Raw genomic sequence first — 12,679 nt, forward strand, 5'->3', positions numbered from 1 at the left:
AGAGGAAAAATGTAATAAAACTAAAAAACTTTCTCTGTGCACAGGATGGCAAACAATGGCAATCCAAAATATCAAACAAGATTTGAAACAATAAAACTTTTATTACATCCTGGAAAATAATAATAACCAAAAGAAAACATATTACAAGGAATGACAATATAATAACCAAACGTTGATTACGCCCATTAGACGACCTCTGCTATTAATTACACAAAAAAACATCGTGAATAATTGGCCATCAGTCGAAATCATATTCTGAATTTTTCATTTTTGTCCTGCTGTCAATAAGGTTGTAAACAGAGCCATTAAAGCGCTGGTACGTCAGAAGGGACCAATCCTTCTGATGACAGAAGAGAAGGCAGTACACCACAGAATAAATGCCCGCGCACGACCCGGTGCGAGCTCATAACTGTTTCCCCCCATTCCATATTCCAATGCAGCGACAAGCGGCTGTGACGATCTAAGTCATGCTGCGTCTCTGATGTGACAGCCTCAAGTTGAACGGGCGAATATACTCAAGACATCTGAAGAACGAAAATATTTGTATTTTGCGCAGAGCATATCACAAAAAAGAGGAGACTAACCGAGCCTTTACTTCAAAATCCTCCGTTATTTCTTTTGTGAAGGTGAGCAGTACTCTTTTAATTTGCACTCCTTAGTTTTACATTAAAACTAAACCAAAACAGGTGGTTTGAAAGTTTGATAGTCATTTATCAAGTATGGTCTGAGATAACTGTACACAAGAGAAGGTTTTCGGCAGTCTTTACCCAGTGACACGTCGCTCAAGAGCAACTAGTGTGCGTTCTTACGGATATCATTCTACACTCGGCATTGACTTCACTAACGACGGGTTCTGTTGCCTCAGTTGTGGGTCTTTTGTAATCACCCTTAAACGATTGACGTTTTCCTCCTAAATTCGGTCTATGTGAAAACTTTTTGGTAAATCTGACAAGCAGTCTTGCTCCAGATTAATCAGAGGCAACAACGGACTTCCTCCACGTGCAATAAGTGTGCACTTGCTGTCTGTAGATTTGGCAATGGGTAAGCTTAAATATCATCCATACTTAAATAAAAAAAAGGATAACGTTATGCATGTCATGGGCAGTTAGCCACCATTATATTATTATTTGTCAAAGATGCATAGCAACAATGCGTTTTGAATGTTTATAACTGATCATGATTTTGCCTTCAATCGATGTGAATTCGTTATTATAAATTGATCATTAATCGAGAAAGAAATGAGTTTGCAGCAATGGTGTAATACTAATTATCATCAAGCGTTTTTTCGAAACCATGGAAAACTTAATTCTACATAGGCTACGCTGGTTCGCACAGATTTTTCTGAATTGCATGATTGTGACAGTCGTTGATGTTTAATATGTGGAAAGACATGAGTCATAGTGCTCAGTGACCAGGCATCGAAACAGTAATTATTGCACATTGCAGTGTAGACAATCATTTAAGTAGCCTACAGAGCGCGATTTAAATATGCCATCTCACTAACAAAATGTAACAGCATACTTTTTAGTCGCCATAAATATTACTTTATGCAATTCCCCGAACATCTCAATGTGTGGTCACTCTCCTTGGTAGAATAACTCATTAAAATCTGACACAGGCGGACTTCAGTCGTCTCAAATATGAAACGCAAATTCATTTCTATCATTTTATCTCTATGGATTAGCTTCTAAAGTTCAACGCCCACTAAACCAGTGTTTATTAATTCGTGAGAATTCTATGTCTGACTTGAAAGTGGTAAGAGGGTGTTCTTAGTGGAAGGGCATATAGGGTCATAAACACATCATGCTATGAAGTAAATCCCTGCTTAATTAGTTTTTATCTTGAGCCCATTGTGAACCACACTGACTCATCTACACCAGGAGTGGTGTATTCTCAGACTCTTCTCTGACTTGGGTGATTTGGTCAAAAGTGCCCTTTTAGGCTACTATAGGATCCCAGCCTCTCACCTTCCCTCACCCGTGCTCCCCCTCAGGCACGCAATGAGATCCTAATGACACTGCATTCTTCTCTGAAATAGCACAAGTCTCTGACCACAGGGAGAGCTATTTTGAGAAATAACATTTCAGAAAATATGAACTGCCTCTTTTTAATCCTCTAAATGCGTCCATTCGGTGTGCTGTGTCACTTTGTCCTGTCTCTCGCCACACGCTGATCTGCTGAGCTTCGAACACTCATTTGGCCATCAGGCCTTAGAGTATTCCACTAAATTCTCTCCTCTCCTGTCATCTTACATCCCTCCCCACCCCACCTCATCTCTCTTCTTTTCTTCATCCTCCTCTCCTTCCCCTCTATTCCCCTCCCTTCGCACCTATTCTCTTCCCTTCTCATCTCTTTTTCTCCTTTCACTTTCTTTTCAGTTCACTTCCTTTTCTTTCCCTCCCCTTGTCTTCTTTTCCCCTCATTTCTCTCTTCTTCTCCTGTCCTCTATTTGGCATCCCCCCCACATTCTTTCCCTCTCCCCCTCTCTTCTCCGACTTGTTCGAACCTCTCTTCCCCTTTCCTCACCTCCCTTCTACTCTCCTTCTCTTCCTCATCTGCTGACCTCTCCTCCCCTCATCCTCCTCTGCTGTCCTCTCCTCCTCCTCTTCCTCCTCTGATGTCCTCATCTCTCCTCTCCTCCTCTGATGTCCTCTCCTCCTCTCTGTCAGAGCAGCAGCAGTGACGGAGAGACCGAGCGGCACCATGCAGGAGTCAGAGCCCAGTGTGCGTCAGCTGCAGCCCAACATCATCTCTGTGCGCCTCTTCAAGCGCAAGGTGGGTGGCCTGGGCTTCCTGGTCAAGCAGCGCGTCTGCAAGCCGCCTGTCATCGTATCTGATCTGATCCGTGGCGGAGCCGCCGAGGAGTGCGCCCTGGTGCAGGTGGGTGACATCGTGCTGGCCGTCAACAACAAGCCCCTGGTGGACATGAGCTACGAGCGGGCGCTGGAGACGCTGAAGAACGTGTCGCCTGAGACCCACGCCGTGCTCATCCTCCGCGGGCCAGAGGGCTTCTCCACGCACCTGGAGACCACGCTGAGCGGCGACGGGCGCCAGAGGACGGTGCGCGTCACCCGGCCGGTCTTCCCCAAGTCCTTCGAGCGCCCCTGCGCTCCTCCCATCAGCGCCGGCAGCAAGGAGCTGCGGGCCATCGAGAACCTCTCCATAACCACGGCGACCGCCGGGGGTCAGCGCAAGGAGCCGCCACGCTCGCTCGTCCCCCTCATCGAGCAAGACCCGCTCCTGAAGGACGGTGGCACCGGCGGGGGCAACAACTCTCCGCTGCTGCTGAACGGCCTGGAGGAGAACAACGACCTACTGAAGGAGATTGAGCCTGTGCTGAAGCTGATCAGGAACAGCAGGAGAGAGCTGAACGGAGAGGGACAGAGAACCGTGGACCAGAGAGATGCAGGGGTCCAAGTAGATAGGTAACTATTATACACCACCAAAGGATCCCACATAATTCTACTCATCTTTGTGATCCTTCATGATCTTATGGGTGCAGTGTTTTGCTTTTACAAGTACTCCTACCAGGGGTAAGTGTTAGTGACATGCAAAACTAGGTTATATTAACCTTTAATAGTAAATTACTTCAGTGCAGTACTTTAAGTGCCACTTCATGTAAAGTGGGATCCTCAGAAGTTCCCCAATTTAAACTGTTGTACTTAATTATAGATGTTTTCAACCAGGCTAGCAATGTATTGAAATGAGAGCGGTATTACATTACACATTTACCATGATATTTAGATTATTCTTATATAGAAAGCCAATATGCGAATCATATATGGAAATATGTAGAGCCAAGGTAGACTAGACTTAGAGCAAGATTTTAGACTTTAGACTAATTTATGAGGAAAAGGAATTCTGTAATTCATAAATATAGATCCAGGGAGAAGACACAGTCCATCCCTTAATGTCCAATGTGTAACAGTTGAGGCTCATTTTAAAAAAAGAAGAAAAAAACACCTATAGTATAATAAACTGCACAGTTGGGTTCTTTTTTTTCTTTTCTTTTCAGTCGTTTGCTGTTGTGTTTTCAATTAGCACATTTATAGACGGGCTGACTGAATGCTACTTTGTGACATACTTAAAATGAGCAGAGCACGTGAGTTTTACACACTTCCTTTGCTACATCTTTAGAGGTGAATCATCTTTTCCAGGAAATTGGCACAAATGTGCCTGTACTGCACCCCCTTCCTCCCTCGCCAAATTGTGAAAAGATACACTGATTACAGTATCTATGTGACTTTTTATGGATTGCCTGTAAATTATATTAATTTTCCCCTATTAAAATTCCGTACAGATTAAATTACTTTTGAGATTAGATAAAATGTTTTTTTTAATCTGGTTCAAAATTGATTGATTCATCAATTAATTTAATTAATTCATTTCAAGAACAATAATAAATGAACACATGAACACACACCAACAACAACAACAACAACAGCATGCTTGTTTCCTGCTGGTCTTCCTATGTCTTTGGTTTCCAGGAGTCTCGCACAATTTCCCGCACAGTCCCACCTATCCAATACTTAGCTTGCAATACTGATGGTCTCAAGCATGTTTATTTTTTTTGCCTAGTTAACTAACAAATATGTAAGCCAACCTTTTTAAGTGATCGTGTTTCATATTTGAGACTGTATTTTAATGCCAAATTATGGATTATTCAAGCAGCAGTGCTTATTAACATGAAAACTATTAGGCCTAAGTACTGTTGCATAATAAGTTAAGTTCATTCTTCTCAGCTACCTTACAGTAAACTATCAACACATTGATAATAAGGTCAAATTTAGAAATGTGTAAATCGACAGTCATTTTAGTTATACACAGGAAAAGATTTTAAATGCATTGTGTTAATGGTTGGGGACTTGCTACTCCACAGCGACCAAACTGAAAACAAATAGAACAGAGGAAGAGACCAGTCCTAAAATGTTCAGAGAGAGTACTATACGTTTCTTAGGTAATCCAAGAACTAAATAACCACACACACACACACACACACACACACACACACACACACACACACACACACACAAACACACACACACACACACACACACACACACACACACACACACACACACAAAGGATCTTAATCACAAGTAAAATGTACTTGTAGTTTAAAGAACATTCTTAAACCCCTCCCCCAACTCCCCCACCCTCGTTGACCTCATTTACAAACCCTGGTTATGGCCATGAAGAATGTTCTGGACATTTTATGGATGTTTTCAGAAGGTGATACAGGTGGGATTCCCAATGGGGTTGATGTGTGTGTGTGTGTGTGTGGGGACTGGTGTGAACCAATGGTCCTGTGGTTTGTTTTGTTTTTTTGGACTTACCAGAACCAAACAGAAAGTAGCAATTTAGAGGCAAAAAGCAAGAGTCCACTAACTTAAATCACTTTGATCCTGAAAAAAATGAGAAAGAATGAGAATGAGAATGAGAAAAAGGGACTATTGATTCAATGACTGTTCTCCAGGGGCATCTGTCATCTTCAGAGGTTGGCACTTGAAACAAAACAGGCTTGTACTTGTACTTAATCCAACATCAGGGTTTTAAGGCAATCGATAGTTTCAGAGATTAAATAAGAAAATCTATCTTTTACTGGGGTTAAGGGGTAAGACTGAGGCAGTAAATGGGTTGATGTGAGAGTATGTAGGTTGTTCTTCTGTCTAAAGAGGAGCCATATTGAAAAAAACAAACAAGAAATATCAGGACTCAAAGGCATTGGTGAGAGAAGAGGGGAAAAGAGAGAGAGATGTATGTGTGTTTGTGTGTGTGTGTGTGTGTGTTTACACAGAGAGCCGAAACACCAATCCTGTATGAGTCACCTGAACGCAGCTGGACAAAGCTGGTTTATCAGTTTGACCTACAGGGACCTCTCTCTCCAACTCCCACCATGGTTTTCGCAACCATATCCCCTATCAACCCTAACCCCCTTCAGTAACCTATTTGCAGTTTTCAATCTCTACCTACCCACTACTTCTTATCTCATTTGGTTGTAAATATGTGACTATGGCTCCCAAGATACAACTCTGCCTTGATAAACACTTGCTGAAAACAGGGTTTAGGAAGTTAAGTTTTTATTTGCCGAAGATGTTTAATTCTGTGGTGGCTGTAATAAACACAGATGCTTGAGTGTTGAGCTTAGTTTACATGTGCCCTTCAGAAAGGTGGGCCTGTGACTTTGGGAGAATGGGAAGAAGGGCTTGACTAATGGAACTGAGGGAACAGATGTTTGGGTGTGGGGTATTCTGACGCAAGCCCTGTCTCTCTCTCTCTGTCTGTCTGTCTGTCCATCTGCCTGCCTGCCTGCCTTACAGGGATCTTGGCCTGGGAAACGGAATGACCTCACAGCTGGCCTCCGATAACGACAGAGTGTTTGACGACCTCTGGAGGAAGGACAACAACATGCCCATGGTGCTCAACAACCCGTACTCCGAGAGTGATAAGGTAGCCTCGCCCTCAGTGTGCGTAAGTAAACACTTCACAAGTTTGTCTGGATGCTGCGTGTGTGTGTTGTTTATGAAAGAACTGTTGTGTTTTTATTCACATGTGTTTATAAATGGCAAAGGTCTTAGATTGAAGGCAGGAGAGCCTACCGTTCCACAGTGCTGTGTGTGTGTGTGTGTGTGTGTGTTTGTGTGTGTGTATTTGGCCACTTGTATTTCCAATGAACACCTTTACTGCGTGTACCCGCCTAGAGGGCAGAGGGGGTATGCCAGAGTGAATACCCACGTGTGTAGAAGACGTGCAAGTGACACCCGAGTCTCTCCTGGGCTGCGGGCATGGCGCTGTTGAAGCGCTGCATGAGACACAGTAGCAGTATTAACAGCGGTGGCAGCTGTGTTAGCAGTGGTAACTGCAGCTGCATAATACATGTGGCTCACACAGAGTGTGAGAGATAGATAGAGACCTAGAGAGATAGGTGTACAGATAGATGTATATGTAGAGAGATAGAGAGAGAGAGAGAGACACATACATACAGTATACAGTATATATACTATATATAATAATAATTATAATTCATTTTATTTTTAACGCACTTTTCATTCCAAAGAATCTCACTCGTATATCTATCTATAAATCCAGGAATCTCTGTGTGTCTGTGTGTCTGTCTGTCTGTCTGTCTAGGGCGTATCTCACTGACGGTAGTTACGTTAGTTATGAGATTTCGCATGTAGCTTACGCATGTCATGAACCTGTGCATCCTTGATTTTGAAGATTTTTGAATTTATAGTTTTCGAGATATTTGTATTTTACCGTTTCCCGTAGGAAACAATGGGTTATCGTCTCCCGTCCCGTCGGCACTATGGGTAGTGACGTCACAATCAAACGCGTAGCGTTATTAAACTATCCTGCCTTCACTCAAAGTTCAGAATAGCGTTGGATATGATACAGATATGATACAGGAGGATATGGATATGATACAGGAGGTTCGCATTCAAATTCTTCTTGGTGAACAGATACAGACTTTTGCTCAGGTAATCTTAAGACAGTGATTGATTTTATCTATTCGTTTATTTTTAAGCTTCTTTATATTAAGTTTCAAAGTAATGTCTGTTGTACAGTCATCTAACAGACAGGGAATAGTAATCCATCAAAAATATTCATATTGTTTATTAGTATACCGTTTGCCGTGCATTGAAATGCATTGGATTTTGCGACGCGATTTCTAAACCCAATGCATTTCAACGGGAGCCAATACATTGTGACATAGACCAGCGATTTTGGCGTAAAATGTCCTATAGTGTGTAGGCTATTCATGAGGAACACACACTTCGATGAACACACACTTCGACGTCTGGAGTAGGCCTGCTCATCTGTAAGTAAATTTAACCTGTTCACGTTAATTGCTGTGAAATTAGCTAGCCTATTGACGTGCATCGAACGTGCACTGTGCACTGAATTCGGGTGGGGGATAGTAACGCCATCTCCAGTCAGCGCAAATCTCGCTGTAAATTATGTTGGCCCACGTTGTCATGTTATCCTCCCAGTCCTGCACTGAATTCGGGTGGGGGATAGTAACGCCATCTCCAGTCAGAGTATTTAAACTGTGTTCCCATTGTAAGGACATTTATTAGCTTACGATCTGTCTGAGAGTGGGCTGTCAAAGCTAGCATCATCGAAGTCATACAGTACAGTAGGCTACATACATTCAATACAATTAACCTACATTTGAGTCCAACTGCATGACCATTCTTGCCCTACACTTACCCTTACAATAAAGAAGTGACCCTATTTCAACCATAACTTCATTTTAAATAATTTCTTTCTTTATGACATTTAGTTTATAGTTTAGACAGCAACGTTGACATCTATATTCAACTGCATCCACTACATAATCTCAAACTTTATTTGTTGGTATATCTCCAAAAAGGCTAACATTAAAACATTTCTTAATGAAAAGGAAACATGCATCACAATAACACTTCAGTGTAACCTGTAGCCTACCTATGTGGAGTGCAAATATGTCTTGCTATTACACTACCCAACAGCTACACCTACGTCTGCTAACACTACAGAATGCATAATTCCTACGGGCACTGCACTAGTATATATTAATATAAACTTCTGACAGACACACAGACTGACAGACACACAGAGATTCCTGGATTTATATATATATATATATATATATATATAGAGAGAGAGAGAGAGAGAGAGAGAGAGATACGTATATATTAATATATATATACATATATATATATATATAGAGAGAGAGAGAGAGAGAGAGAGAGGGAGGGAGGGAGATATATGGGCCATTCTACCGAATTGGTAGAATTCCCAAAACTTTGTCCGTATGTAAATTGTACCATATCTAAAGTACACATATCTAGTAACAGAACAGTCAATTTTTATATTGTATTTTCGGAATGTTTATCCTCTTCCAAAAAATTTCACTACCGAAACATCACATTTACTATAGTAAAAAAGTATTATTATTGACCTGTTCAGATTGTGTTTCCTTCCCTTCTCTGAAGAGTATTTTTACAAATATTTCTTGAAAGTTTTCACAATGAAATCCATAAAAATGAAATTTTTACCAAATTTTCAAGTTCAATTTATCTGTTTCGGTAGAGACTGCACTGTTTCGGTAGTGACTGCACTGTTGGATGGATGTTAATTTCTCTCCCACAATCTTCCAAAAGGTGCTCTGGGCTGCCCTTTAATCCACACAACACATTTATTAAAAAATTATGGGATTGAACTACTTACCATTTAATTTTGTCACTACCGAAATCATCTGGTCACTACCATATGTTTCGGTAGTGACTGTTTCGGTAGTGACAATTCTAGCTAACTTTAAGCATAAATGAAGAATTCTAGCAAGCACACGGCTTGCAAACAAATCTTTGAAGAGGTGTACACACATACAAACATAATATTTTGCATGAAACCCCAAAAGGTTTACTTAATTGAAGAAAACATGGGTTTCGGTAGTGACAATTCTTAAGGTTACAGACTTTGGAACACATTTATATAAAAACTATGGGATTTAGCTACTGACCATTCAACCATGAGGGACAGGTATGCAGTGTCACTGCATGGTCAAAAATGCAGGGTCGTTGCTAAAACACAGGCTCAGCCAATGGACTAAAACTCTTGTGTTTCGGTAGTGACATGAAAACTAGGGACATTCTTTTTTGAGTATAGTTAATTGATTTAAAAATTAAACCCACAATAAATCCAAATATTCCAAGTTTTGTTTCAACCCAATCATAAAGATCTTTGAAATTACAGTTTTTCACTATTGCTAAAACCCGTTTTTCAAAACAATAACGGCTTTCTCAAAACTGCACACAGACAACTGAAAACCTCACACACATGCTAAACCTGACACTCCCTTTGCAAGATGACTCTTTGCTATCAAATCTCTTAACTGTTCACAAAATGGAACTCGTGTTTTCATTTGGTACACACAGCCATATTTTCAAAACACACACAAATACATTCATTTAGTACACACAACTAAGCATTAGCTGCACACTACCAAGCATTTACAGCACACAGAAGTGCAAAATTGAAAACACAATCATCGAATCACACCATATGAATGACAATGACTCATTGAGCCATTTCTCCTTTTGTAAAATGTATCAGTGTAGGCCTACATTTTTCATAGTCAAACATAAAACAGCAATACCGTTGTTCTCACAAACCATATTTACAATTTCAGTCTCCTGTTCCACCAAACACTGACATAAATTGTATACAAAATGCTTATAGTTTTTCTCAATTGCTTTCACACATTTTTTGAAAGAATGCCTCGTTTTCTCAAAACTCTAAACACAAATCCCAAAACAACTAACAAAAAATGCAAAACCCTTTATATCTCCTGGAAAATGCTACTTTGCTTAAAAAAAATATTGAAAGTGTGTTTTCTTCCTCCACAATGTGGTTCTCTTTCAGTCCTGCAAAATACAAATACTGTGAGCACACTATATTCTATTGATATGCACTATTACACAAGGCAAACATATTTCGTACTTGTTCTCCATCCTGAAGGTTCTAATGAAAAACCATGAAAACATGGTCTACCACAGCGGCCCAAATCTCATTAGAGATAACCATTTTCCTTCTTCTTTCTCCTCCTCCTTCTTCACCTTGTCCTCATTCTCTTCCTTCTCTTTGTCCTCCTCTTCCTTCTCTCTGTCCTCCTACTCCTCAACCACCTACTCCTCCTCCTTCTTGTACTCTTCTTCCTCCTCCTCTCACTCTTACCCCTCTCCTTCTTTGGTTGTCGATCTTTTCAAAGTTTTCAATAGCTTACCAAACAAAACAGAGGCTCAAGACACTTTTATGGTGCCGTCCTCACTGCAAATTGGTCAAAAGACCTGAAAGTTTAGAGATTTGACTATTTGTGTCTTGCAAGTTGATGCTTTCAGATTTTACTTGAAAATTGTGTGCAACAACAGAACTTTGTGTACAGTGTTTTGACAACAACGTGATGTGTAATTGACATCAGTGTGTTCACAAGGAAAATCAGAGTCTAATGCAGATAAGGGAGCCTTAAGTATTTCCCACTTGGGGCGAGCGATTGATACATGACGTATAGGTTGTGCAGATTGTGCCGAATTTTCGCTTTTTACTTCTTAAAGGGATAGTTCGGTTTTTAAGACATGAATCTGTATGGCTTCCCCGTCACCAGTGTCATGCAATCATGCATCACTTACCCCCGACAGCGTCCTGTGAGCAGAGTTCTCGTCCAGTTTTGGTCAAACCGAAAGTAGTCCGGCAGGTTTGCTAGACCCAGCAAAATAAAAAGTTTCTCTTCCCAAAACATTATGGGCCCTATCTTGCCGATCAGAAACGCAAGTAGGAAGGCGCCAAGCGCAAGTAGCTGTGTGGGCGGCTCTATGGCGCAGTTGCTATTTTAACGGCGGAAAAAACACACTTGCGTCCAGCGCAAGTGTCAAAAGGGTTGGTCCAAAGGAGGTTACTCAGCCATAGATTCGCGAAAGTTTGATTCACCAAAGTTGCCTGAGAGAAACGTCCATCACAGGAAAACGATGCTTTATGTCAATTTTATCAAATGTTGTCTCAGTTTTCATCGTTTTCCTGTGATGGACGTTTCTCTCAGGCAACTTTGGTGAATCAAACTTTCGCGAATCAACTTTCGCGAATCAAACAGGTAGACTCTAGCTGTGAGATTGCATTATCGAGCGTATTGAAAATAGGGCCAAGTGATAACGAGGTGAGACTTTTTCCACTACAATGTTTTTGGGATGCAAATATATCACTCTTTAGAACACATAATGTTTTGGGAAGAGAAACTTTTTATTTTGCTGGGTCTAGCAAACCTGCCGGACTACTTTCGGTTTGACCAAAACTGGACGAGAACTCTGCTCACAGGACGCTGTCGGGGGTAAGTGATGCATGATTGCATGACACTGGTGACGGGGAAGCCATACAGATTCATGTCTTAAAAACCGAACTAACAATAGTGAAAAACTGTAAATAATTGAAAAAAATCAAAAAAAAATGAAAAGTGTTATTTAAAGGCATTGTAATTTAGATGTCAGGGTTGGGGACAGTTACTTCCCAATAGAAAGTAACCTATAAATGATGACTTTGTATATATTTTGCTTATCACTATCTCATTTAATGCATTGGGTTTATATAGACCATAACATTTTCTTAGTAAATATCTATGCCTTAATACCTAATTGTTTTGTAAATAGTTTTTATTGTTGAGGGACTGCATATTACACGAATTCGGTAGAATGGCCCGTATATATATATATATATATATAGAGAGAGAGGGATATATGTATATATATATAGAGAGAGAGAGAGAGAGAGAGAGAGAGGGAGATTTATAGAGAGAGAGCAGACCCAGAGCCAGAGCCCAGGGCTGATGTGGGACTGGAGTGCTCGTGGCGCCCGTGCTCTAATCCACAAATGGCAGTCAAATCCTCCCACTTATGACGCGCAAGCTCCTTGAAAGAGAACCGGATGGGTAGCAATGATTCCCAAGAGGAGTAATGAATGCATGCAGCTGCAGCCGGCACGTAGACACACACACACACACACACACACACGCATGGACACAGTCGCATGGACTCCAGGCGATTAACCCCCTCTGTGAGCCAGTGTGTGTGCCGTGTTTAAGGGTTGGGACAAGTGCAAGTGTGTGTGTGTGTGTTTGTGTGTGTGTGTGTGTGTGTGTGAAGGGTGG

At 41.1% G+C, this 12,679-nt stretch overlaps 1 protein-coding gene across 2 annotated transcripts in view; it reads left to right on the forward strand.

The window, feature by feature from the left end:
• Positions 1 to 2,679: 2,679 nt before the first annotated feature.
• Positions 2,680 to 12,679, forward strand: part of nos1 (nitric oxide synthase 1 (neuronal)) — a gene marked incomplete at both ends in the record, with an annotated part of 40,065 nt that continues 30,065 nt past the window's right edge. The window contains 2 exons of one of the 2 annotated variants that reach the window (XM_080853090.1): positions 2,680 to 3,425; positions 6,321 to 6,471. In XM_080853090.1, coding sequence (XP_080709216.1) covers positions 2,704 to 3,425; positions 6,321 to 6,471 — 873 coding nt within the window. The remainder of the gene's footprint in view (positions 3,426 to 6,320; positions 6,472 to 12,679) is intronic. The other variant, XM_080853089.1, reaches the window with a different exon arrangement.

This window comes from Sprattus sprattus (genome assembly GCF_963457725.1).
Source record: "Sprattus sprattus genome assembly, chromosome: 15".
Lineage (NCBI taxonomy): Eukaryota > Metazoa > Chordata > Actinopteri > Clupeiformes > Clupeidae > Sprattus > Sprattus sprattus.